Source organism: Chiloscyllium plagiosum, chromosome 5 (assembly GCF_004010195.1).
Source record: "Chiloscyllium plagiosum isolate BGI_BamShark_2017 chromosome 5, ASM401019v2, whole genome shotgun sequence".
NCBI classification, from domain to species: domain Eukaryota; kingdom Metazoa; phylum Chordata; class Chondrichthyes; order Orectolobiformes; family Hemiscylliidae; genus Chiloscyllium; species Chiloscyllium plagiosum.
The window spans coordinates 101,497,517-101,523,877 of NC_057714.1; the positions used below are offsets into that span (position 1 = coordinate 101,497,517).

Sequence of the window (26,361 nt, forward strand, 5' to 3'; positions counted from 1 at the left end):
TAAATAGGCAAAGTCTTTTCCCTGGGGTGGGGGAGTCCAGAACTAGAGGGCATAGGTTTAGGGTGAGAGGGGAAAGATATAAAAGAGACCTCAGGGGCAATATTTTCACGCAGAGGGTGGTATGTGTATGGAAAGAGCTACCAGAGGAAGTGGTGGAGGCTGGTACAATTGCAACATTTAAGAGGCATTTGGACGGGTATCTGAATAGGAAGGGTTTGGAGGGATATGGGCCGGGGGCTGGCAGGTGGGACTAGATTGGGTTGGGATATCTGGTCAGCATGGACAGGTTGGACCGAAGGGTCTGTTTCCATGCTGTACATCTCTAGGACTCTACCGAACACCTTCTTCACTATCCCATCTACCTGCGACTCCACTTTCAAATTTTATTAAGTAACCATACCTGTGGGCAGCTTATCAAAAGCCTATTGCATCTACTGGCTCACCTTTATCTACCTTGCTCGTATTTCCTCAAAGAACTCAAATTTTTCAGGCATAGCTTTCCCTCAGTTGATTATTCTAATGATTCTAAGATAGGTAGGAAACTAATTTTTAGACAGGACATATTAAGATTTCAGAGGAATGAAAATACATGAAGTGAATAGGCAAGATCTGACAAGTGAAGTATAATGTGCGAAGCTGAAGTTCTCTACTCTGGCAGGAAGAATGAAAAAGAAGCATATTATTGCATGGTAATAGATTGCAGTCTCAGGACCAGACAGATGTGGACGCCCTATGAGTATGAATCGCCTGTGAATACAGCAAGTAATTATGCAAATCAGCAAACATTATTGACTGCAAAAGAAATTGAAATCAGAAGTAGTGAGATTGCAGTTGGATGGGCAATGGCCAGGATCTGGAATGGTTTGCACAGCATTAGTCCTAAAGATGAAGGACATACATTGGAAGCAAATCAGGGAATTTTACTACAGTCATACCCAAAAGCAGTGCGTTATGGGGAAATTTTGGACAGATTAAGCTGATATCTGCTGGAGTTTAGAAGAGCAAGAAGCAACTTTATCGAGCAATGCAAGAGCCTGAGAGATGTTGACAAGGTGGATGAGGAAAGGATGTTTTCTCTGGTGGGAGAATCGAGAACTAGGGGTCAATATCAAAATTCCATCTAAAGTACACAGTTGCTCAGAGGTTCTGCACATTGGCAATCAGCACGTCGACATATTGAGCTCCAGTTCTAGAAGCTACCGCTGCACAGACCTTGGAGATCTACGCGAAAACAATTAAGGAGAAACACAGGTCACTGTTTAAAGATAAGAATCACTAATTTAAAACAGGAATGTAGTAATTTTCTCATAAGGTTGAGTGCCTTTGCAACTCTCAAAAGGAAATGGAACCAATTTTTAAAATATTTTTAAGGCAAAGCTCAACAGATTTGCATTAAGTGAAAGGGTGAAAGGTTATGAGAGTAGGTGGGATTATGGAGTAGTCACATCAATCATGATACTTGTGTCTACTGGAGCAGATTCAATCAAGCGGTCAAGTGCCTTCTGCTTCTTTATTTATACGCTCCTGCGTATTCTCTACTTCCCTGGATTGGTGCTACTCCAACAACACTCAAAAGCTCAACACTATTTAGGGTTAAAAAGAATGCTTAGCTTGCATCCTATCCAACACTGAAACTGACTCACTCCAATGCAACACAGTGGCAGCAGTGTGCTCCAACTACATGATTTCTACCAGCTAGAAGGACAAAGGCAGCAGATACATGAGAATACCACCAGGTGCAATTTTCTGAGTCACACATCCGCCTTACAGAATAAATTGATGCTAATGAAGTTACTGCATTGCTTGCTCTTACAGGTAAAATAGATGAAAACAAATTATTATTACTAATTACCTCAGTGGAAAAGCAAGCAGGTTGACTTCAGCATTCCAGTGATTTGCATAGTTGCAAAATTAAATGCACAGCATAATGTGAAATAAGAGCCACTAATAGACAACTGTGTACCATAGAACATTACACTGCAGCAGCAATGTGCTATCCTCTGGCAACATAGCCTCAGCATTCATGATTCAAACTTGTCTCAAGCGAGCATCAAGTTGATTCTTTATTTGAAATTTTCATACTTGAACTTGTTCTTACCTTGACCCTTCTGGGCAGGAGGCATATTGAAAGTGCAATGGCTTCAGGAAATTCTCCAAGAGTGTAACTGCAAGCGGTACATGTGAAATTCGTGAAACATCAGAATATTCTAAACTTGATGGAAGCCTATGATTAATTAACATGTAAAGTGATTTGTAGTAACCTGCAATAAAATAAAAGATGTGTTAACAAGTCTAGCCAAAAAAAAGACATTGTATAATTCCCTTTAATTTGTTAATAGGAACTAAATACTTTATTCCCCAAGAAATCTGTTGCTGTCAACAATAAATCAACAATACATGTATTATGTTGACCTCAGGTTCTGTGCCACTAGCCATTAAATTCTTACCCAAGTGCTAATCCTTCTGGCATACTCAGCACACTTAGAAGAAACTAAATGGGCATTTGTTAACATATTGCCAATCAAGATGAAGTGCAATTCAGCCCTAACTTTCTCCAAGCAAACAGTCGATAATCGGGATAATTGAAGCTCCATTTTTCCCAAATTCAGACTTATTTCTGGCTGGAACAAAACCTAACTTAGGACTCAGTACAATAAATGCAATTCACAACAATGGAACAACATTATATATGTTAAGTCAATTGTTTAAGATCAAGACAGACACTTGGAAAATATAAACCATCATACCTGACCAATTTTAAATTTAACCCCTTTAGGTACCCATGTTCAACTCCAATCTTAATTAGTTCAAAAATGTATCTTGCTCCTGGAAGCCCAAAATGTTTCAAGAGAATCAAAATAAATCTTTTTGTTGGGACTTGCCAATTTTGGTTGCTATTATTTCTTAATATGGATTGACAATTAGGCAAGAAAACAGATGCACAGATTAGGTCAAGGCTTGGTCGACTGGGTTGAGAAAGAACAATCAGCAAAAATAAACACTAAAAATTTTATGAAGCTATGCTCCAATTGTTAGAAATGCGCTCATCAAGAAACAATGGGAATTTGAACACAAAGATTGGCAAATCGACCGGATTTAAAATTTATTAAATTTATTTGGTTCCTATTCAAAAATGAATGTTCAACCATATACCAAATATCCTCACAATATACAATATGCGCTGATAGGCAGTCCCTCACAATTTCAAATATCTACACATTGGGAATTTGTACATCATTCGGAAAGCACACAGTGGAAAACAATCAGCGGTTTAAGTGTTTTACATCAATATAGCCGATAGGAGATTCTATTACTGCGTCGAAAATAATCTTTCCAAAAACATGATCATTTAGAAAACATGCATAATTGAAATATAACTTTGGATTTTTTGCTCAAAATGTACGGGAAGCTGACTACAAGGTATTTGCCATTGTAAAAATTGGGGTTCTAAAGTTCAAGAATAAATGTTGCCTAGTTCAGGCAATTGAAAGCTTGTTTAGGAGAGCACACTTATAAATCAAATCTGGCACAACTGCATTTTTTTTAAAAAACAAAAATGACATTTATAATATACAAACAAGCAGGTCAGACCAACAAGACAAATGATAGATAGAATTGATATCACCATAGATTAAATTTAAATGATAACACTGGCATGCTTTGCTGCCATTAGGTAGCTACGTCTGTATTCTATGGATAAATGTTGAAAACCAAAATCAGTAAGCAAGACTAAGTTAAAAAAATTATTTACATCATTGAAACCTAGTAAGAGGATACGAGCAGTTTTAGACACTTTTAAAACATATTCTGAAAAGACTTCTATCATGTTATTAGAAGTCACTAACCTTTCTGAATCATGTAGTGCAATATTTGTTCAATCAATGATGCTACAATATTGGCATCCTGTACAATGGGCATATATATTTTTTCTGAGGAAAAGGTCTCAATCATCCTCAAAGGCACAGTAATGTTCAAACTTTCATTGTCACAGTTCTTCAGTAACCTATGAAACAAAAATAAGTCTGATCCTTGAAGAATTTAAAATAATCAAATAATATTTTTGAAAGTATGTGATTTGATCCACCAGAAACAGGAGTAGGTCACTTGACCCATTTTGCCATTCATTGCAGTCACAACTGATTTGCATCCTAACTCCACATACTCACCTTCATTCTATGTCCATAACTATCTTTGGTTGACAGAAAACTTCCACACATTTTCAAGTTGCAAATACAGCATCAACTTCAATTTGTCAGAGTTCTGAACCTCTAAACTACCATCTGCATTTCAAAGTATTTCCTGAAAGCTTTAACTTATAGACAATGCCTTCGCATCCTCGGTTTTGAAACAGCACAAGTCATCCTGCTATACCTTAATTTCCCTCAATACCCCAAAAAGCCAGGATCAGATCCTCATAATTCTCAACTCTAGGGAATACAACACTAATTTGTGTAATCTTTTCGTGTAGCTCAAATAATTCTTGGTCTAAATTTACCCTGAAGTTACCATAGTCTTACCAGACCACAGCACTGCTCTAAGTTAGAAAAACACGACTGATGGTAGTTTAAGCAGTGGGTCACTATGCCTCAGGCAAGGTCAACAAAGCAGGACCTTCATGGTGATTTCAGTCAAATGTGGAATTGAACCCGCTCTGTTCACGTTACTCTGCAAATGCAAACTAGCCATCTGACTAACTGAGCTTTACCCTGCATTTGCTCAAGTCTGATATATCACTAGGTGTATTTCCTAGAACTGATCATAATGTGCAGGTGATCTAACTAGGGCTTTATAAGAATTTGCACGAATTGCTCCCCAATATTGAATTCCAGTTCATTCCCATTTTTATCTCTAATAATGTAGCTGCATTTTAATCAGACTGGTGCAACATGCCATACACGCAAAACTAAGGGCCTGCATTTCAATTACAGAGCTATTGCTATGAAAATGGCCATGATTGAATAGTCTGGTGGCTAGAAGAGCGTCTGAGTGTAAACTCTTGAGCAGTTCAAATTTATCAGCTGTACCAATACACAGCACTTAAGACAAAAGTCAACCGTGCCTCTTTGTCAAACAATTGAGAGAGCTTCCAACTTGCTGCTGTGAACCAACTTAGTTCTTTTCATGTTGTTATTAAATGAATAATCTTTTAAAAAGGAGCCACTTTTTATCAAAGTTAAATTACATACAAGTCCAATAATTCCCTTGAGCTCTAAAAACTTATGAATCAAGTTCTGCAATTAATTTTGGAGTACGGTCATTTGTTCTGCTCGTTACCTCTGAGCGTATAAAGAGTACATCCTCCAGTATTTTGTAAAAGTGCTTCACTATCTCTGCACAACAGTTGCATTTATACACTAGTTTCATGGATCTTTCTGTACAGATTTCAAATATAAACTAGTTTTGTAATTTCTGTACTTAATTTAAGGCTGAATAAAGAGCCACTGCACTGTTTGTTCATTTTTACTTAACTCATACCAATTTTATGAAATGAAATGCCAGAGCAAGTGGTTGGGGCAGGTACAAATACAAAATTTTAAAGACATTTGTATAGGTAGATGGATAGAAAAGGTTGAGAGAGATATGGCCAAATGCAGGTAAATGGGACTGGTCAGTTTAGGAAACCCAGTCAGCATGGGCAAATTGGGCCAAAGGGCCTGTTTCCATGCTGTATGACTCCATGACCAAGCATCGGCAAGTCCCTTCAAACTAGTGATTAGGTATTTCAACTAGAATAATATGCATTTTAGTAAGAATTCTATCGAATATGGGATTTTAATACCTTCACAGCAAATAGAGGGTGGCAAGTCTCAAAATAACAAATGATATCCAACAGCATATATATCTTCAATTTCTTATCACCAAGAAAATGTTTCAAGAGGTAATGCATATTATAGGCACACATTACCTGAATAGAAACCCATTAATTTTTATGATCGGACAAAGGAATACTGCCATGAGGGCACTACTTAAAGGGTGTCAGTCACCTGTTAAGTGACAACCATTCTAAAAGTACGGGAGGCTGAGGAGGAAATAGGAAAAGCAGTACAACATTCAGATCACTAAGATTGCCTTACTTTTAATATGATCAAGACTGATCATAATCTTAGATACCTTTGATACTATCCCATAACCATAGCCACTGCTTATCAAACTACCAATCTCTATCTTAAACATGCTGAAAGACTGAGCTTACACACAGCCCTGTAGTACAAAATTGCACAAAGTTCACAACACTTCTGTCAAGCATGACTTTTTTTTTTTACATGCTTGCTCCCTCTCTGATCAGCTAAATATTTCAACATTCTCAGTCATCCAATCTTCAATTACAGATTCTTGAAATATACCCACCCTCCAAATAAATTAGGCTTAATCATCTTCAATTTCAGAGTTTTTCTCGGTCACCTTTTTCAATAGCGGGGGTAACTTTCTGACTCAAAAAGAACAGACCCCACTCAAAATAACTCTGAAGATAACTACAGCAATTGCCAAGTTCTCATCTACTTCCATTAAAAGACTGGAACGAAAGCTATCTGGCCCAGGAGATGCGTCCATCCTCAGTAATATTATTTTTACCTTCTTATTAAATGACATTAATAATAATAATCTCCAATAATGGTCACTTATTCTCAACTTTCTAAAATTTTGTCAAAAGATTTATAGCAGCTAAGAAATGAATAATGAGCAGTTAATTTGACGAAAGTAATGGTTTTCTCCAAAGGGGATTGATTTGCAGCTTTGAAAAACGTTCAAGACATCAACAACCCATCAACTCAAGGACTAAGTTTCAAAGGTGAAACTGGACAACAATGTTTAAATGGGCTGCTCAAACTATGGATATTTTTATCTTATCACCTTGCATTCATATTGTAGAAGGTATGAGGAAACTGGAGAAGACATCCCTTCATTTTCACATTAAGTTTTTATTCAGCCGCAGAATGCAAGTGTCACTGGCTGGGCCAGTATTTATTGACCTTGCCTAACTGCCTTTGTGTTGGTGGTGAGGCTGTTTCCTGAACCACTGCAGTCATGGAATAAAGGTACATTCTGTGCGGTTAAGGCAGCTCCAGGATTTGCAAACAGAGACAATGAAGCAGTAGCAATATATGGCAGGACAATGCTTGGTGTGGAAGAGAATGCGCAGGAACCGGTGTTCACATGCAGCTGCAGCCCTTGTCCTTCTAGGTAGTAGGCATCAATAGTTTGGAAATGCTGTCAAAGGAGTCTTGGTAAGTTGCTTCTGTGAATCTTGTAGATAGTATACACTATTTCTACTGTATATCGACGTTGAAGGTTTTGGACAAGGTGGCAACCAAGTGGGCTGCTCTATCCTTGATGGTGTCAATCTTTTTCAGTGTTTTAAGAGCTGCACTCATCCAGGCAAGTGAAGGAGGGCTTGTGCCCGAAACATCGATTCTCCCGTTCCTTGGATGCTGCCTGACCTGCTGCGCTTTTCCAGCAACACATTTTCAGCTCTGATCTCCAGCATCTGCAGTCCTCATTTTCTGCTTGTAGGTGGTGGACAGGCTGTGTAGAGATGAGGAATGGAATTATTCCTCGCGGAATGCTCAGCTTCTGATCTGCTCTCATCACCACATTTGGCTGGTCCAGTTCAGTTTCTGGTCAATTCCAACCCGCGAAGTTGATCATGGGAGATTCAGTGATGCTAATGCCGTACAATATCCAAGAGCTTTGATTAGATTCTCTCTTGTTGGAGATGACCAATGCCTGGTACTTCGGTGGCATGAACGTTCTTTGCCATTATTCAGCCTAAACCGAACTGCTGTCGAGGTCTGGCTGCATATGAGGACAGACTAATTAAGTATCAGAGAAACTGTAAATATTGCTGAACATCACCTGTGTAAACAGTAAACATCCTAACTTCACACTTTACAATGGAAAGTCATTAATGAAGCAGCTGAGATGGATGCTGAGGACACTGCACCTGTGGTGGCGTTCTTCAGCTGAAATGGTGGACTACCCAAAGATTGTGTTAGGTATGGCACCAACCACCAGACAACATTCAGCAGATTCCAACTCATTCTGGATTTGCATGGGCTCCTTGATACTGCTTTCAGTCAAATGTTGCCTTGGTGTCAAGGTTAGTCATTTTCATCATCTCAGGAGTGCTGCTCTTTTGTCCACATTTGGATCTGGCTGTAGTAAGGTCAGGAGCTGAGTAGTTCATGCAGAAACCAATCTGAGGTTAAGTGAAAATATGGCACTGGCTTCCAGCAATTTGCTGGTCAAATACTATGAACAGTTCACATCCCCATTTTTAAAACACAGACGAAAGGCAGAGAAGGTAAAACAAAAAAAACTGCACAAAATAACATCAGAAGTTAGCAGATCCTTTATAGATAATAAGGCTAAATGAGCAATATATCATGTATTTTTTTTCAATACTCAATTCTTAACACGTCTCCTTCATGAGCAAGGGCAGCACATTGTTAAAGATCATGGAGAACCACCTCCCTGAGTCACTATTATCGGTACAACGTGATACTAACAGCTGTCAAGGGGGGAGATCCAGGATGTTGACCCAGCAATACAGCGGAGGCATAAATTGGTTTCATAACACCATAAAGTGCAGGAGCAGAATTTGGTTATTCAGCCCACCGGGTCTGCTTCACTCTTCAATCATGATGGATGGTGCAGCTCCAATAATAATCAAGAAGCGAGACACCATCCAGGACAAAAGAACTTGCTTAATTGACATCAAATCCACAACATCCACTCCCTCCACCACTGACACTCAATAGCAACAGTGTGTACTATCTACAAGATGCACTGCAGAATTCAAAGATCCTCAGACACCACCTTCCAAACCCATGACCACTTCCATCGTGTAGGACAAGGGCAGTAGATTCACGAGAATGCCACCAGTTGCAACCCACTCACGACCCTTACTTGGAAATGTATCATCTTCACTGCTGCTGGCTCAAAATCTTGGAACTCCTTTCCCAAGGGCATTGTGGGCCAACCAACTGGACATGAACTATAGCGGTTCAAGAAGGCAGCTCACTATCACCGAGGCAATCAATCAATGCTAGCAGTCAGTGACACCCACAGTGCATGCGTAAGTTTAAAAACAAAGGCGGTTTCAGTCATTGCAGTTCAACACATTATTGAAATCTGACCATCAACTTGTCAAAATTGTGCAGTCAATGAGGACACCTGGGCTCCCAAATATGAAACTGCGTTGGGCTCAATCTTCTACTGGGGTCCATCAGTCAAGTCTTGTAGATACACAGTGGGGTAATAGGCAATTGGCGCTGAACCGTGGACCTTGGCGCACCTCATCATCAAAAGCCTACACCCAAGCAACAGATGCATTAAGGTCATTGGACACTTGCGTCTTTGGACAGCAGCATATTGGACTAAGCAGTACTTTTCAAAAATGTCCTCTGCTCACCTCAAATGGGGATGGACCTAAGAAGTGCTTGAAAATTAGCATGTCTCTCCTTCTCCTAGCTGGGGAACCAGAGACAACAAGATGGTCCAAAAAGGTGATCACCACCATTGCGGTCAAAGAAAAATAAACCTATACTTCGCAACTTGGAACACTGACAGATATTACAGTCATACAATACAGAAACAGATTCATTCGTCCACTTGCCTTTGCTGACTTAAACTAAACTAGCCCATAATCTCTAAGCTGCTGGAACAAAGCATTGCATTCTTATTTCATGAGCTTTTAAGACTCCAAAATGACATTACCACGCTCAGTTGAGCCCAGTCTTCATGGGGAGATACAGCTGAAGGAAAAGGAAGGAGATAACCTTCAAGGCAGTAGAGATCACAGGTTTGGCTTGTCCTAATGAAATCCCCATAATGTAGGTAAACATGGTGCTGCTCTAATAATGCAAAATCAAATTTCTGATAGTGTCATCAGACTACTAATATTATAGGGTGTGTGGATTATTAAGTTTTGACCACAGAAACAAAGATGAGGAAAGCCCAAAAACACGAGGAAAAATGATCCCAAAACATAGACTACGATGCCCTATCCCTAACAACATTACTCAGTGGGATCAATAAAAGCTTGACAACAAGTCATTGCCATAAAATAAAGAATAAAGGATTTGGCCCACCAGGTTGGCTGTGCAAATGAGATTATGGCTGATATTACGATTCCTACCTACATTTTCCTAACTTATTCCCATAATCCATGATTCCCTTATAGATTATAAGTCCGTCCACCTCAGCCTTGAAAATACTTAATGACTCAGTCTCGAATGCCCTCTGCAGCAATGAGTTCCAGCTTTATAACCCTCAGAGGAGAAATGTCTCATCACTATCCTAACTTCGCAACCCCTTACTCTCAAGACTATGCTCTCTGGTCTGCGATTCCTCCATGAGGAGAAACAACCTCTTAGCGTTTACCCTGTCAAGCACCTAAGAATCCTGCACATTACAATAAGATCTCCCCTTATTCTTCTAAACGCCAACCTACGCAACTTCTTCACATAACAGAGTGCCTACTTACCGAGGTTCAATCCTGTGAAGTTTCTCTAGACTGCCTCTAACGCCAGTAGATCTACTCTTAGATAAAAGTGACTAAAACTGTTCATAGTATTTTAGTACTTTGTATATTTTTAACAAAACCTCCCTATTTTTATACTCCATTCCCTTTGAATGGAAGTGGAACATTGCATTTGCCTTCTGTTGCCTGCTGAACCTGTATGGCTAGCTTATTGTGATTCTCCATTTAATTAGTATTCAGTTCTCATCTATTCTTTCTGCCAAATGATACAATGTCAATTTTCCCATATTATATTCCTTTATTTTCTGGATTGCAACAAAACACCTGGTATGCGGAGGTATTCCAAATTTAAAAAGTTGATTTTTTTTCAAATTTCAAAGTCTAAGGCAATGCAGCAACTTATACTGGTTCTAGAAATAGCTGACAAACACTGCAGGGGAAGCAACTGCAGCAAGCAAAGGGTTGCATCATGAAGTTCCCATCCTCACAGGATTAGTATTTCATTGATTCCCCTGTCAAAGAGTGCTAATCACTGAGTGCAACAATGACAAGTGCAAACTTGCCAGTACAGCAGAACTATGAAACTACTGTAACATGGATATAAAACTTCATAACACATTCATATAAAATCCCTTGGTCTGCCATTTTAAATTGTAACTTTTCTAGTTCAGTTGCAAATGGCAGAAAAAAATTAACTTAGACTGGTTTCCATAGAAGTATCCCATTTTTATAAACAACTCTAGTTCCTTCAAGTTCTTAATTCCAATGCCATTCATATCACACATCATAGATGAAGTATGCCATAAAAAAGCTTACCTGCAACACAAACCCAATAAACATTTTATTTGATACAAACATGTGTCTTTGTTACAATCAGCTAACTGCTGCACATATTGAGCACTATGCTTCACCAAATTTTGACACATCCATGTCTGAAACAAAAAAGGGAAACTCAAGTTAATTTAGATCTTGCAGAGAATGGAGAGAAAAATACCAGTCTTATTGTGATATTTAACACTCAATTTCCATTACAATGTCAGTCTCAGGTTCATTCAATTCAGCAAACACAAAGGTGTTTGCAAGTTCATCAGATCTACAGACAGGGAAACCAATAAGACTACTGAACAAGAAAATATATAAATCATGTCATAAATCAATTCATGTTCTTCCCATTGCCAGTACAGTTTCCACTGACTAACAATTACCAAAGGAGAAACATGCATTCTTGAAAAAAATTCTTCAATAAATCAAGAGAATATCAATTTACAAAAAGGTTCCCACGTTTAGTGATCCAAAAGTGCTGCATTCCTTCTGGTTTAGAATAGTTTTATTGTGTTTAAACTGTTGATCAAAAGCGAACGCCGATTATTCGATGTCGTAATTCCACTGCCACAGTTGTACTGTTGCTCCTTGAAGTTTCACTGGGACAGTCAGAAAGCAGGATACTATAGCCACATATTGACAGGTAAAACAACTGATGTAGCACTCGCATTTTTGACTGGGAATCAAGGCCCGCTGGGAACATTTTGATTGCAATGGTAAAGTTCTACTCTTACCAATCTATCCAAATCTTCATTTTGTTTGTAAAAAAATAGGAGTTTTCTTATTAAAACAGTCAAATTATGCCCATCACTGATAGAAAAATTTCCTCCTGCTTGGGCGAAGGAGACATAATCATCAAATTCACTTCGTTGAATCATATGCTGCAAAGAAAATAAAACAAATCAAAATTGAACTTGCTAGAACAGTTGAGATTATTAGTTACTTGGTATTGTTTGTGCATCAAATCATTATTCAAAATATTTCCTTCTTTCCAACAACCACATTTCATACCCTAACAGTTACAATCCTTCCTTAAAATGGGCTTTCACACATATAAAAACCACTGAAAATAATTAACACTTTAAATTAATACTACAGAGTGCGGGAAAAAGGGAGAGGCACAGAGACTGGCAGGCAGACAGAGAGACTGGGCGAAGGGGGATGGGGGGGGCAACCCCGAGAGCAGGGCAGGGGGCGGTGCGATTGGGCACACGGCAAGAGGGAGAGGGGCGCACAGCAGCAGAGCACTGGGCACACAGATTTTCTTTTAAAACAGAACTCAGTGACCTTGAATTCTGGTAAATGGCCAATTAGTTAAAGCCTGAACCATTTTCTCTTTGTATGAATATTTCTGAATATTTCCAGCATTTTTACTTTTTTTATTTCAGATATCCAGCATCCACAGAGTTTTGCTGCTCTGCCATCCATACGCAAGTTAAACACTAGCTTTAAGAGCATAATTTTACAGTAATGCTTCAAATGAAATATTGTAACTGAATTAAGTACTTTTTCTTGCCTGTCACACACACACACACACACTTAAAGTACCTCTTAAAAGCACCAAACACACTCAAACCAGCCCTTCATTAATTTCAAGCTTATTCAAATACTCTTATTTTATTGCATTTCTGCAACTTACTTGTTGTTTCCTGTCCCTATATCCCCTTAGGAAGGACTGAATAATAACGGTGTTCTTTTGCCGTCTTCTTTCTTCCTGAAGTGAAAAAATAAAAAAAGTTTCACAAGCGTGTCCGACAAGTTTTGCTGCTTTACATTTCCTCAATATTCAGTTCTTCAACAGATTTAGCTTCATTATTGTAAGCAGGACCACAAGATGACATTGAAGCATTGTTGTACCATCTCAACAGCCAGCAAATCTTTGAGAATGAATGAAACATCAGCACACATATGTACATTTACGTGTCAGTTAAAACTGGAAAATACACATATCCATTCTCCTTTCAGCTGTTGAGTGTGGGCATGAGTGCACTTTGTGCTTTGTATCCTTCAGAAACTCCCAGTTTTAGCTCATTTTCTCTTTCTAGCTCCTGCTTGGCAAAAACAAAACCTGTACCTTCCATTAGCACTCACTGACACTGCAGCACATCCACTCGAACGTCACTTGGAATGCACAATAATGCTCATCTCCAAGAAACATACTGGGAAACCTGGGTGGGTGAGTGGGATGGACAGAGATGCACCTTAGATTATCTTTGGAGACTGAAGTAAATACTTGTGAACTTATCCACTATGGCAGAAGTAGAAAAGAAGCATATCACTTAAACTGAGAGAGACTGCAGAATCAAGAGGGACAGATGAATCTAGTATACTGGCAGGTGAATCCCAAAAATCCAAAATGTTTTACGCAGTGCCTTGTCAAACACTTTCTGGAAGTCTATATACAGGGTGACCCTCATATCCGTGAAACCATTTTCCGCAGCCCAAACATATTCTCGGGAGCTTTCCAGAACCGGGGACCCGGAGGCTGCTGCGAAGGTAAATTTCCCATTTAAATGAATGGGTTTGTGACTATCCTTGGTTTTGGGCTTCTGTAGTAGGTCTTGGAATGTATTCCCCACGGGTATGGGGTGGGGGACTACTGCATACTACATCTACTGGAACCCCATTATCCATCTTGCTGGTTACATCCTCAAAGAACTCCAGCAGGTTTGTCAAGCACAACTTGTCTCTCAAAAACAGTGCTGACCCTCAGATCGGCTTAGGGTGAGATGGGAAAGATTTAAAAGGGACCTAAGAGGCAACATTATCATGCAGAGCGCAGTCCATGTTTGGAATGAGCTGCCGGTGGCTGATACAATTACAACATTTAAAAGGCATCTGGATGAGTACATGAATAGGAAGGATTGAGGAATACAGGTCAAATGCTGGCAAACAAGACTAGATTAATTTAGAACATCTGGTCGGTGGAAGAAAGAATGCCTCATCTTCCTCCTCAGGACCTTTCAACCACACGGCATCAACATAGAGTGGACTAGTTTTCAAATCTCCCCTCCTCCCATCTTATCCCTGATCCAACCCTCCAACTCAGCACCATCTTCTTGAACTGCCCATCTTCCTGCCTACCTATCCACTCCATCCTCACCATCGACCTACCACAATTACTCTCCAACTACATCCACCTATCACTTTCCCACCTATTTTCCGCCAGCCCCACCCCTCTTTCTCTCTCAGCCTCCTTCCCCTCCAAACTTCCTGAAGGGCTTATGCCCAAACCATCAAATCTCCTGCTCCTTGGACACTGCCTGACCTGCTGTGCTTTTCAAGCGCCACACTTTTCAACTGACTCTCCAGCATCTGCGGTCCTCAAAAATGTCTTAGATTACTTACACACAGTGTGGAAACAGGCCCTTTGGCCCAACAAGTCCACACTGACCCGCCGAAGCGCGACCCACCCAGACCCATTCCCCTATATTTACTCCTTCACCTAACACTACGGGCAATTTAGCATGGCCAATTCACCTAACCTGCACTGTGGGAGGAAACCGGAGGACCCGGAGGAAACCCACGCAGACACAGGGAGAATGTGCAAACTCCATACAGACAGACAGTCACCTGAGGAGGGAATTGAACCAGTGTCTCTGGCGCTGTGAAGCAGCAGTACTAACCACTGTGCCACCCACAATGTCATTAGGGAGGAAATTCTAGGATTTTGCTCTGGCAACACTGAAGGAATGGCAGTATATATCGAAGTCAGTATTATTCTGTGAGCATGATGATGTCCTAGACACCAGCATCACCATCCCCAGATACATCCTGTACCACTGGCAGGATAGACACAGCAGAGGTGGCAGCACAGTGGTGTACAGTCGAGTGTGAGTTACCCTCAAAGCCCTCAACACTAACACCAGGCTCCATGAGACTTCATGGCATCAAGTTAAACATTGGCATGGAAAACTCCTAAATGCGATATACCCCTGCTCCCTCAACTATGAATCAGTACTTAACCAGTGTTGAACAACACTTGAAACACAGAGGGTGGCAAGGGTGCAAAATGTACTCTGGGTGAAAGAATTTCAATGATTACCAAGAGTGGCTCAGTTGAAGTACTACTGACTGAGCTGATTGAATACTCGAGGACATTGCTCCTCGACTAGCTTTGCAACAGGTGGTAAGGGAACCAACAGAGAAAAACATATTTGACCCCATTCTCACCAATCTGCTTGCTACAAATGCATTCGTTCATGACAGTATGAGTAAGAGTGACCGTTGCATCGTCCTTGTGGAGACAAAGTCCCTTCTTCACAACAAGAATACACTCCATGTTGCATAGCACTGTCACATTCTAAATGGAATAGACTTCAAACAGACATAGCAAGCCAAGACTATGCAACTGTTAGGTGCCTTGGGACATCAACAGCAGCTGAATTGTACTCATCACAATCCACAACCTCATGGCCCTGGATATCCCCCTCTCAACCAATATCAAGTCAGGAGATTAACCCTGGTTCAATGGACTATTCAGGAGGGCACTGCGCTAACAGTACCTAAGAAATAAGGTGTCAACATGGTGAAGGCACCAAAAGGATTACATGCATCTAAACAGCAGAAGCAGCAACTAATAGCAATAGTGTGGGATTCAGTGATCATAACACAATTGAATATCATGGGATGATGCTTTAATTCCCCCCTTTAGATGTTTATGGCACAGCATGTGTTACCCAAATGTTACTTGCCACCTGTCAGCCATAGCTTGGATATTCTTCATGTCTTGCAGCATTTGGATATGGACTGCTTCAGTACCAGAAGTCAGAAATGATGCTGAATATGTGCAATCAGCAGTTATCCCCACTAGTTTTAAGATTTGTAGCTCAGGTTGAGGTTCTGGATGTAGGTTTGCTCGCTGAGCTGGAAAGTTCATTTTCAGACGTTTCATGACTGGGTAACATCTTCAGTGAGCCTCCGGATGAAGCATCAACAGTGCTTCATCTGAAGGCTCACTGAAGATGTTACCTAGTATGGTCACAAAACTCTGAAAATGAACCTTTCACCTCAGCGAGCAAACCTACATCCAGAATTATCCCCACATATGACCTGATGGAGGGAAAATCATTGCTGAAACAGCTAAAGCTGGTTGGGTCTCAGACACTATCCTGAGGAACTCCTACAATGATGCCCTGGAACTGAACTGACTAAGTGACCTCCAATTATAACTATTTTCTTATGTATCAGGTATGACTCCAACCAGCAGAGAGTATTCACAAATTCCCAATGATTCCAGATTTACGACTCCTTGATGCCACCCTGTCAAATGTGGCCTTGACATCAAGGGCAGTCACTCTCACTTCACCTCTGGAGTTCAGCTCTTTGTCCATGTTTGAAACAAGGTTACAACGAAGTTAGAAGCCAAGTGGTTCTGGTAGAAGCCCACCTGGGCATCGGTCATGAGCAGGTTATTGCTGAGCAGATGCTGCTTCATAGCACAATTGATGACACCTTCAGATGATCACGAGTAGACTGTGGCAGTAATTGGCTAGTTGGATTTGTGCTGCTTTTTGCATAGAGGATACACCTGGGCAATCTTCCACATTGTCAGTTAGATGCCAGTGCTGTAACTGTACTGGAAGAACTTGGCGAGGGGAGCAGCCAGTTCTGCTTCAAAAGTCTTCAGCACTATTGCCAGAATGTTGTCAGGGCCCATAGCCTTTGCCAATGCCTCCAGTTGTTTCTGGATATGAGACGTGAGTGAATCAAATTGATTGAAGTCTGCTTTCTATGATGTTGGGAACCTTTGGAGAAGGCCAAGATGGATCATCGACTCAGAACTTCTAGCTGAAGATTGCTGCAAATGTTTCCGTGTTACCTTTTGCACTGATATGTTGGTCTTTCCCCATCACTGATGATGGAGATACTTACAGAATCACCTCCTCCAGGGACTTGTTTAATTATCCACCATCATTTACTACTGGATGCGGCAAGACTGCAGAGCTTCGATTTCACCTATGGGTTGTGAAATTGCTTAGCTCTAACAATTGTTGCTAATGCTGTTTTGTAGCTTCACCAGGATTGACAGTCCATTTTTAGATACATCTGATCCTGGCATGTCTTCCTGCACTCTTTATTGATTCAGTGACGGTAATGCCATTGAATGCCTAGGGATGGTGGTTAGATTCTGTCTTGTTAGAGATGGCATGGCCTGGCACTTGTATAGCACAAATGTTAACTGCCACGTGTTAGCCCAAACCTGAATACTGGCAATTTATTACTGCATTTGGACATTCAATGCCTCAGTATCTTAGAGGAGTAGTGAATGGTGCGAAGCATTGCACAATTACCAGACAGCATCCCTATTTGCGACCTTAATATGGAGGGAAGAGTTATCTTTTAGCTTCAGAAGCTTAGAAAATCAGATGAGTAGTAAAAAGTACATTTATTCGAGCTATCTTTTTATTCCTTTAACAACTAAAGAATGTATCTATCACTCAGTCTTGAATACACTCAATAAGCCAAGGATTGTGAATGCTCAGAGGTGGATGCATTGCTGGAATTCCAAATATTTATCATCTTCTGAATGAAGGAATTTCTCATCTTAGTCCTAAATAGCTGGCACCTCACTCAGAATGTGATTCCTAGTTCTAGACTCTCCAACCAGGGAGAAACAGCTTCTCAGCATCTACCTGGTCAGTCATTTCAAAATATATGTTTCAAGGGGATGACCTTTGATTCTTCAAATTCTCCAATATAACGCTATTCTGCTTCATCTCTATTAACAGAAAAGCCCTCTTATTCTAGGAATCAATCTATTGAGTTTTCACTATACCGCCTTTAAGACATACAGTATGTCCTTGCCTTATGTGGTACAGTACTTATATAGTATTCCAGATATAGCCTCAAACAAGCAAGCTGCAACAAAATTCCTCTTTTTGTTTAGTCGGAAATTCTGGCAGTTAAGGCAGTATGTAACATTTTTCTTCCTCCTGCAGATTAAGTTCGCAATTCACAAAGAGCCCCAAACAATGTATTCTCCAAGCCACATAGCCACACAGCCAGTGGGAAGTATCGCGCATGCCTACACATAGCTTCCATTTCCATGAGCTATTGCAGAGCACAGGCGCTTTTCATTGCATGCTACAATGACTAAGTTCTATTTCTGCTCTATAAAACAATGTAATTACAAAGTCTATGAATTGCTTCAAAACCAGTTTTTAAACTCACCAAAAAGTGCCTTCCTATCTCTCCATTCATTAACATTAAAGCACATATAAAACTGTTCGCCGAGCTGGAAATTTTTGTTGCAAACGTTTCGTCCCCTGTCTAGGTTACATCCTCAGTGCTTGAGAGCCTCCTGTGAAGCGCTTCTGTGGTGTTTCCTCCGGCATTTATAGTGGCCTGTCCCTGCCACTTCCGAATGTCAGTTTCAGCTGTCCGCTGTAGTGGCCGGTATATTGGGTCCAGGTCGATATGTTTGTTGATGGAGTTTGTGGATGAGTGCCATGCTTCTAGGAATTCCCTGGCTGTTCTTTGTTTGGCTTGCCCTTTAATGGTAGTGTTGTCCCAGTCGAATTCATGTTGCTTGCCGTCTGCGTATGTGGCTACTAAGGATAGCTGGTCGTGTCGTTTCATGGCTAGTTGATGTTCATGGATGCGGATCGTTAGCTGTCTTCCTGTTTGTCCTATATAGTGTTTTATGCAGTCCTTTCGGCGAACAGAACCACAACAACGAGCACCCGAGCTACAAATCTTCACCCAAACTTTGAACACATATAAAACACCCAGATTAAGGGCATACTGGTTGAAACTGGCTTAAAATTATGACCTGCACTTTTACAAAAGATGCAAAATGCTGTATATTTCTATGACCACCATTGCAAACTTCCTCTTGGTCAGTACTAGTTAGCTTTACAGAAACGAGTATGGATCTCAATAGAACCTACATGTTCAGCTCCAGGAAGTTTAGTTTAAACATACTGTAAAAGAAAATATAGTTAATCTATTCAGCCGGACAGCATTCTACAATATCAAAACAGCTACAGAAAATTGCAACTGTTTATTGCTTTGTTAAAGCCACAGGTCACTTCAGTAAACCAAGGACAAACACTTTAATAGTGCCATAAAATGGCATTTTATGATACTCAAGGCTATAGTCATTAACCTATTCATTTATTGGAAGCCAGTGTGTCTGGGTTTTTAAATCTAACACAACATTTGAATGAAATGCAAGACAAAAACACTAGGCACATACACACAACCGAAAATGTACGTGCGCGCTCGTGTGTGTGAGCTAGAGCAGAAGAAAATATATCAGTGATTAAACAGAAGTCTAATGTGGCTGCTAATCATTGATAGTTACTTTCCAAGTTTAGGTTCAAAGAAAAATTTCTCATGAAAGGCAGTGGACAGTCATTGCCATCACTCTCAAAGGTGAAAGCCAGGGGAGAAATAAATATTAAACTAACTTTTGTCATGAGATCTGGATGACATACTTGAGAAATGAGACGGACAGTTGAAGACAGTGTTAGTTCAACTTCTGAGAAGATGGGAGCCCACAGCAAACGCAAAAGAATGAATTTCATAATTTGGAGTTTAAAGGAGGCACGAAACGAGCCTGACAAACCTGCTACAATTCTTTGAAGAGGTAAAAAGTAAGTTAGACCAGGGAAACCCAGTGGATGTTACCTTAGACTTCCAAAAGGCCTTTGATAAGGTGCCTCACAGGAGGCTGCTGAGTAAGGCAAGAGCCCACTGTATTCAAGGTGAGCTACTGGCAGAGATTGAGGATTGGCTGCCTGACAGGAGGCAGAGAGTCAGGATAAAAGGTTCTTTTTTGGAAATGGCAGCAGGTGACAAGTGGTATCCAATAGGATTCAGTGTGGGGGCCGCAGCTGTTCACTTTATATATAAATGACCTGGACGAAGAGCCTGGGGGCATTCTGGCAAAGTTCACCGATGATACGAAATTAGGTTGACAGGCAGGTAGTTCTAAGGAGGTGGGGTGGCTACAGAAAGATTTAGACAGTTTAGAAGAATGGTCCAAGAAATGGCTGACAAAATTCAACGTGAGCAAATGCAAGGTCTTACATTGGGGAAAAAAAAAAGAGTACAGGAATGGACTATTTATAAACTATGAGAAAATTCACAAAGCCAAAGTACAAATAGATCTGGAGTGCTAGTACAGGATTCTCTAAAGGTTGACTTGCAGGTTGAGTGCGTGGTTAAGAAAACCAATGTCATGTTGTCATTTATCTCAAGAGGGTTGGAATGTAAAAGCAGCAATGTGCTGCTGAGACTTTATAAAGCTTTGGCTAGGACCCATTTAGAATACTGTCTCCAGTTTTGGGCCCCACACCTCAGGAAGGACATACTGGCACTGGAGCATGTCCAGCAGAGATTCACACGTTTGATCCCTGGAATGGTAGGCCTAACATATGATCAACAGCTGATGATCCTGATTGTGTTCGTTAGAGTTCAGAAGCTTGAGGGGAGATCTAATAGAAACTTTCAAGATAATGCATGGCTTAGAAAGGGTGGACTCTGGGAAATTGTTTCAGTCAGGCGGGGATACTAGGATTTGTGGGCACAGCCTTTGAATTAGAGGGAGTCAATTTAGAATGGAAATGGGGAGACATTTCTTCAGCAGAGAGTGGTGGGTTTGTGGAATTCACTGCCACAGAGCGCAGTGGAGGCCGGGACATTAAATGTCTTCCAGGCAGAGATTGATAAATTCTTAATCTCACAATTAAGGGCTACGGGGAGAGTGTGGGTAATTGACGTTGAAATGCCCATCAACCATGATTGAATGGCGGAGTGGACTCGATGGGCCGAATGGCTTTACTTCCACTCCTATTTCTTATGGTCTTCTTATGGAAAGTGCTGGTGCAAACAGAAGATATTGGTTTTCTGGTTGCATCTTGAGTTTAGACTTTACTGGAACTGAATCCAGGTGCTTTATTAAGTATTGAGCTGTTCTAATGTCTCTAGCTGATCTGGGAACTCTGAGTAACACCATGGTTTATTAAGTGTAGAAAGGAATGCATGGTTGCCTAGCAGTGACTTGGTTTTATATTGATAAACAGTAAGTTACAGCTTTTGTTTATTCAGTGAAAGAATCACAAAAGTATCTATTCTCAGTTTTCAAGTTGTTTGGCATTATGCTATTTATTTCTGTACTAAACCAAGACAAATATTTATGAAGCAGTAAGTTTTTGCCCTCTGCTGTAAACATTAAAGTATCATTTACCCAATCTGCAATCATATTGGACTCAGGAAACATTCCAATTTCCATTATTGTGAGAGGATATCATTATAACAGAATAGGGTCTTCAGTAAAAGTCCACGAGTGTGCAGTAATGTGCCCACGATGTTTTAAATTAATGAGAATGAAATCTCCAGTTTACCTCTCGCTTTCGCCTTTCTTCCTGGGTTCGATGTAGCAGTGAAGCTTTTTCTTCCTTCAAAAAGATTTATACAACATTAGCTTGTTTGAAACATTGTTCTCATTCTCCAATACTTCTGTTGTTTATGATCTTTTGACCAGTAAACAAGAAAATTCAGTATTTTCTAATTACACCAGCCTAAAACTGGAAGACAATTCAACACAATTTGGACAAATCGTTGCAGGAGATCAGGTTGACATAGCTAAGTCTTTCCAGCATTTTCGGTTTCTAAAATTCACAAACTAAAGCAAAACCACATTTTTTTAAAAAAAAAGGGAGAGAAAATAAATTCCACACAAAACTATTAGCTCCATGTGGTTACATACTCAGACTCCTCATTTCTGTGAAATAGAAGTACAATTCAAGAAAACTCACAAATACAACAGCAAGTGAAGCATTAAGGCATTCATAATTCAAGATGGTGACAGATTAAGAAAGCACGCTAGTGTACTAAATGAGACCGAATAACCAAGATAGTTTAACAGACACTAACCAATGTGGGGATAAATGCCCATAAACAGGCAAATTAAATGTAACATTTTTTTAAAAAGGCACAATAGGCAAAGGATTAAAAACTCCATACATTTTGCACTAATTACATAAGCACCAATAAGCACTATGCATATGTGCAAAGATAGAAAAACAGGTCACAAGAGAATCACTTTCAAATAGGACTTCATAATGAATCAAGAAACGTATCCTCACTGGTCTTGAATCGGTGACTCAATTTCGACTAGGTTAGATGAGATTCCCTACAGTGTTGGAAACAGGCCTTTCGGCCCAACCAGTCCACACTGACCCTCCGAAGAGCAATCCACCCAGACCCACTCCCCTCTGAGTAATGCACCTGACACTATGGGCAATTTAGCATGGCCAATTCACCTGATCTGCACATCTTTGGATGGTGGGAGGAAACCAGAGCACCCTGAGGAAAACCACGCAGACACGGGGAGAATGTGCAAACTCCACACAGACAGTTGCCCGAGGCTGGAATCGAACCTGGGACCCTGGCGCTGAGAGGCAGCAGTGCTAACTACTCAGCCATCATGCTGCCCCGTTGAAAAACAGATCTTGCAATTATTAATAATTTAGGGTGGTTCAGGCAATCTTCCAAGAGCATGATCAGACCATCATTTAAAAAGTAAACAATGTAATACAGATCTTATAACTGAGTCAATGTTAGAAACATTGCCAATACACGAACAAAATCACGGGTAGCGCATTTGGCCCATTTTAGCTTAAACAGTCAGATTTTCCTGGTTGGATAGTTTTCAAATCATATGAACCTTGGTTTCATTCAAATTGACCTGAGATATTGATCAACTTTCTCCAAAGAATTAACTCCAGGGATGCAAAGTTTTACAACAGTCAAAAGGCCAATTATAAAATTCAGCTACTTCTCCTAGCTGGTCGTTACTAAATATTTATTTAGTTAATTTTAATTCACTCAGGGTACATGGTCAATGCCTGATTGACCAGCATAATTGCCTTTCCTTGCTGCCCTTGAGAATTTGATGAGCTGCCTTCTTGAACCACTGCAGTCCAAGTTCTGTGCGTAAACCCACAATGCTGTTAGGGAGGGAACAGCAGTATTTTGACCCAGCGACACTGAAGCAATGGCAACAGATTTCCAAATCAGTATGGTGAGTGACTTGGCGAAGGCGTTCCCAGTGTAAGTGCATTATGTAGGAGAAAATGAGGACTGCAGATGCTGGAGATCAGAGTCGAGAGTGGGGTGCTAGAAAAGCACAGCAGGCCAGGCAGCATCCAAGGAGCAGGAGAATTGATGTTTTAGGCATAAGCCCTTCATCAGAGACACTTCTCGGCTAAGTGTATGTATTTAGAATGTATGAGCATTAACATTATTTTTATAATGTCCTTAAACAAGACTTCTTATATGAAGATGACGCAACACCATCCTTGGCACCTGTACCCATCAAGGTTAAAAGCACTGCATGGTGCAACCACTAATTTATCCAAGGTCCCAGGTTTGATTGTACATAGAGTTAAACATCGAATGACACCACACATGGATTGCGCGATAGACAATAAAGGTGTTATTCATCCTACCAAAACAAAAAGAAACCTCTTCTTTGGAAAACATGAGTCTAAAAATCACATGAGGATTTCTGGAGACACACATTTATCAACTGGTATCACTGATTGTCATATGCAAGTGCAAATAAAGCATTAGAACTCATTAATAGGAGGTACAGAAATCACAAGTAGAGAAATTACATTAACCTTACACAGAAGCTTGGACAGTATTGTATTTGATGATGGCATGACACTCGATGTGGATGGTGAATGATGATCACTTGAATATGGAGGCTACTAGAGCAGATGATGAGGACAATGCAAACTCCATCATTGGTCTGGAAGGGAGGAGGAAGGTCAGAGCATTTCATGTGAAACTTTATGGACAAGGTCAAGTGACCATGGTATGGCAGGGGAGAACCCTTAGCTCCCTCCCACTCCTCAATATTCTGAAGGATCACTCTCTCTGCAATAACCTGGTCTATTCAACGGCCCACATCCCCTCCCTTTTCTCTGGCACCTTGCAATCCAAAAGCAGGGAAAACAGAAGTTATATCTGTCATCTCCCTCTTCACCTCAAGTTATCAAAGATCCAAACACACTTTCTACCAAATTTCAACAGTACTCCAGACACTTTTCAGACTCAATGCTATATTCAACAATTTTAGACCACAACCCAAACCCTCATTTTGTGGTTGTTCACTAGTTCAACTGTTTTTTCTTTGATTTATCTTATCTCAGTCATGAATTTGGAAAAATAGCTATTGTTATTCACACATTCTTTTAATACATGGTTTCCTCACTTGACCCAGTACCACATTGATTTAAACTCTTATTCTCAACACCACCACAAGCTCGCTCTTTGTTCACATCGTTATTCCAGTGTGTAAAGAGGCAACTCAGCCCATTGTGTCTGCACCAGTTCACCAAGTTAGCATTTAATTCATGTGCAATTGCCATGCCTTCTCCCCACAAATTACACAGTCTTCCTTTTCAGAGAACCACCAAATTATCTTCTACTTGTGTCAATTGAACCTGTCTCCACCAAACTCTGCCAAAGTTAAAAATCACACAACACCAGGTTATAGTCCAACAGGTTTAATTGGAAGCACACTAGCTTTCAGAGCGACGCTCCTGATGATGTTTCTCCAATCACTACTACTTCTCTTCCCAATTACAATAACTCTGTGCCCTCTCATTCTCTTACCTGCCTCTCACACTTGCTGAAAATCTACTGTATTCAAACTTTTTTCAGTTCCAATGAATGGTCATTAATTCTTTAACTCAATTTCCAGAGATGCTTTCTATTAAAATTAATTGAGGGGATGAATGCTAGGCCATCATTTATTGCCCATCCATAATTGCCCAAAGGGCAGTTAAGTGTCAACTTCATGGCTGTGGGTCTGGAGTCAGAGCAGGTAAGGATTGCAGTTTCTGTCCCTCAAGGGCATGAGTGAACTAGATGGGTTTTCTTCCTGACAATTGATAAAGGATTCAAGGTCATCATTAGACTCTTAATTCCATAGTTTTATTGAATTCAAATTCCGCCATCTACTTTAGAGGGATTCAAACCCAGGTCCCCAAGACAGTACCTGGGTCTCTGGATTAACAGTGCAACATTAACACTCGGTTATCACCTCCCCCACTACACAATCGAGTACTTGCAGCACTTTTTGTCTTTATTTCAGATTTCTTGATTTTAGCGTGCTGCTTTTATACCACAAATCAAATAAAACATGACTTCATAAAAACCACAACACAATTTGACAGGATTAAAACTCAAACCTCTTGTAAAGCCTTAAACAGGGGATCAAGATCTATCGGCTAGATTAGCAGACATCTTCAAAAATTTTATAGACTCTAGAAGAGTTTCTTTGGTATGGAGTCTCACTAATGTAGCTTCACTACTTAAGTAGGGAAGCAGAGGAAAACAGTGAATTATAAATAGGTTGACTTGATAGTGGGAAACGTGCTAGAGTCTATTATAAAGTAGTAATAGCAAAGCGCTTGGAAAATAGTGACAAGATCAGACAGAATCAGCATGGATTTATGAAGGGGAAGTCATGCTTGTCAAATCAGCTAGAACAGAGAGAGGAGATAGCATGTGAGGAAAATTTGTTTCTGCTGAATTTGCCATTGCCAAGGGTGCATTTACAGGATGCTGCGAGATTAGAATGATTGATGCAGTAGTAATTAAATATATTCAGTATTTCAATGATGTCATGCCAATTCCTTTTGTCCTTGCACTTGATCTGTGCTTAACAATAAAGTGTATTTTGCTTAAAGACTAGGGGTGGAATAATTAAATCACACCTGGAACACAGCGCCTTACACTTATCTCTTAATAAAATCAAATGTTCAATCTAAGCTATCTCCTTGATATATTTTGAGGGGAGAAAGTGAGAGCTGCAGATGCTGGAGATCAGAGCTGAAAATGTGTTGCTGGAAAAGCGCAGCAGGTCAGGCAGCATCCAAGGAACAGGAGAATCGACGTTTCGGGCATAAGCCCTTCTTCAGGAATGTCTTATGCCCGCAACGTCGATTCTCCTGTTCCTTGGATGCTGCCTGACCTGCTGCGCTTTTCCAGCAACACATTTTCAGCTCTGATCTCCAGCATCTGCAGTCCTC

At 40.4% G+C, this 26,361-nt stretch overlaps 1 protein-coding gene across 2 annotated transcripts in view; it reads right to left on the reverse strand.

The window, feature by feature from the left end:
* ube3c (ubiquitin protein ligase E3C) overlaps positions 1–26,361 on the reverse strand; it is a 177,268-nt gene that overhangs the window by 143,328 nt on the left and 7,579 nt on the right. For both annotated transcript variants that reach the window (XM_043690704.1, XM_043690705.1), the window contains exons 3-8: positions 21,658–21,711; positions 12,945–13,019; positions 12,040–12,186; positions 11,300–11,415; positions 3,846–4,003; positions 2,099–2,261 (exon numbers count right to left, since the gene is read on the reverse strand). In XM_043690704.1, the coding sequence (XP_043546639.1) occupies positions 2,099–2,261; positions 3,846–4,003; positions 11,300–11,415; positions 12,040–12,186; positions 12,945–13,019; positions 21,658–21,711 (713 nt within the window). The remainder of the gene's footprint in view (positions 1–2,098; positions 2,262–3,845; positions 4,004–11,299; positions 11,416–12,039; positions 12,187–12,944; positions 13,020–21,657; positions 21,712–26,361) is intronic.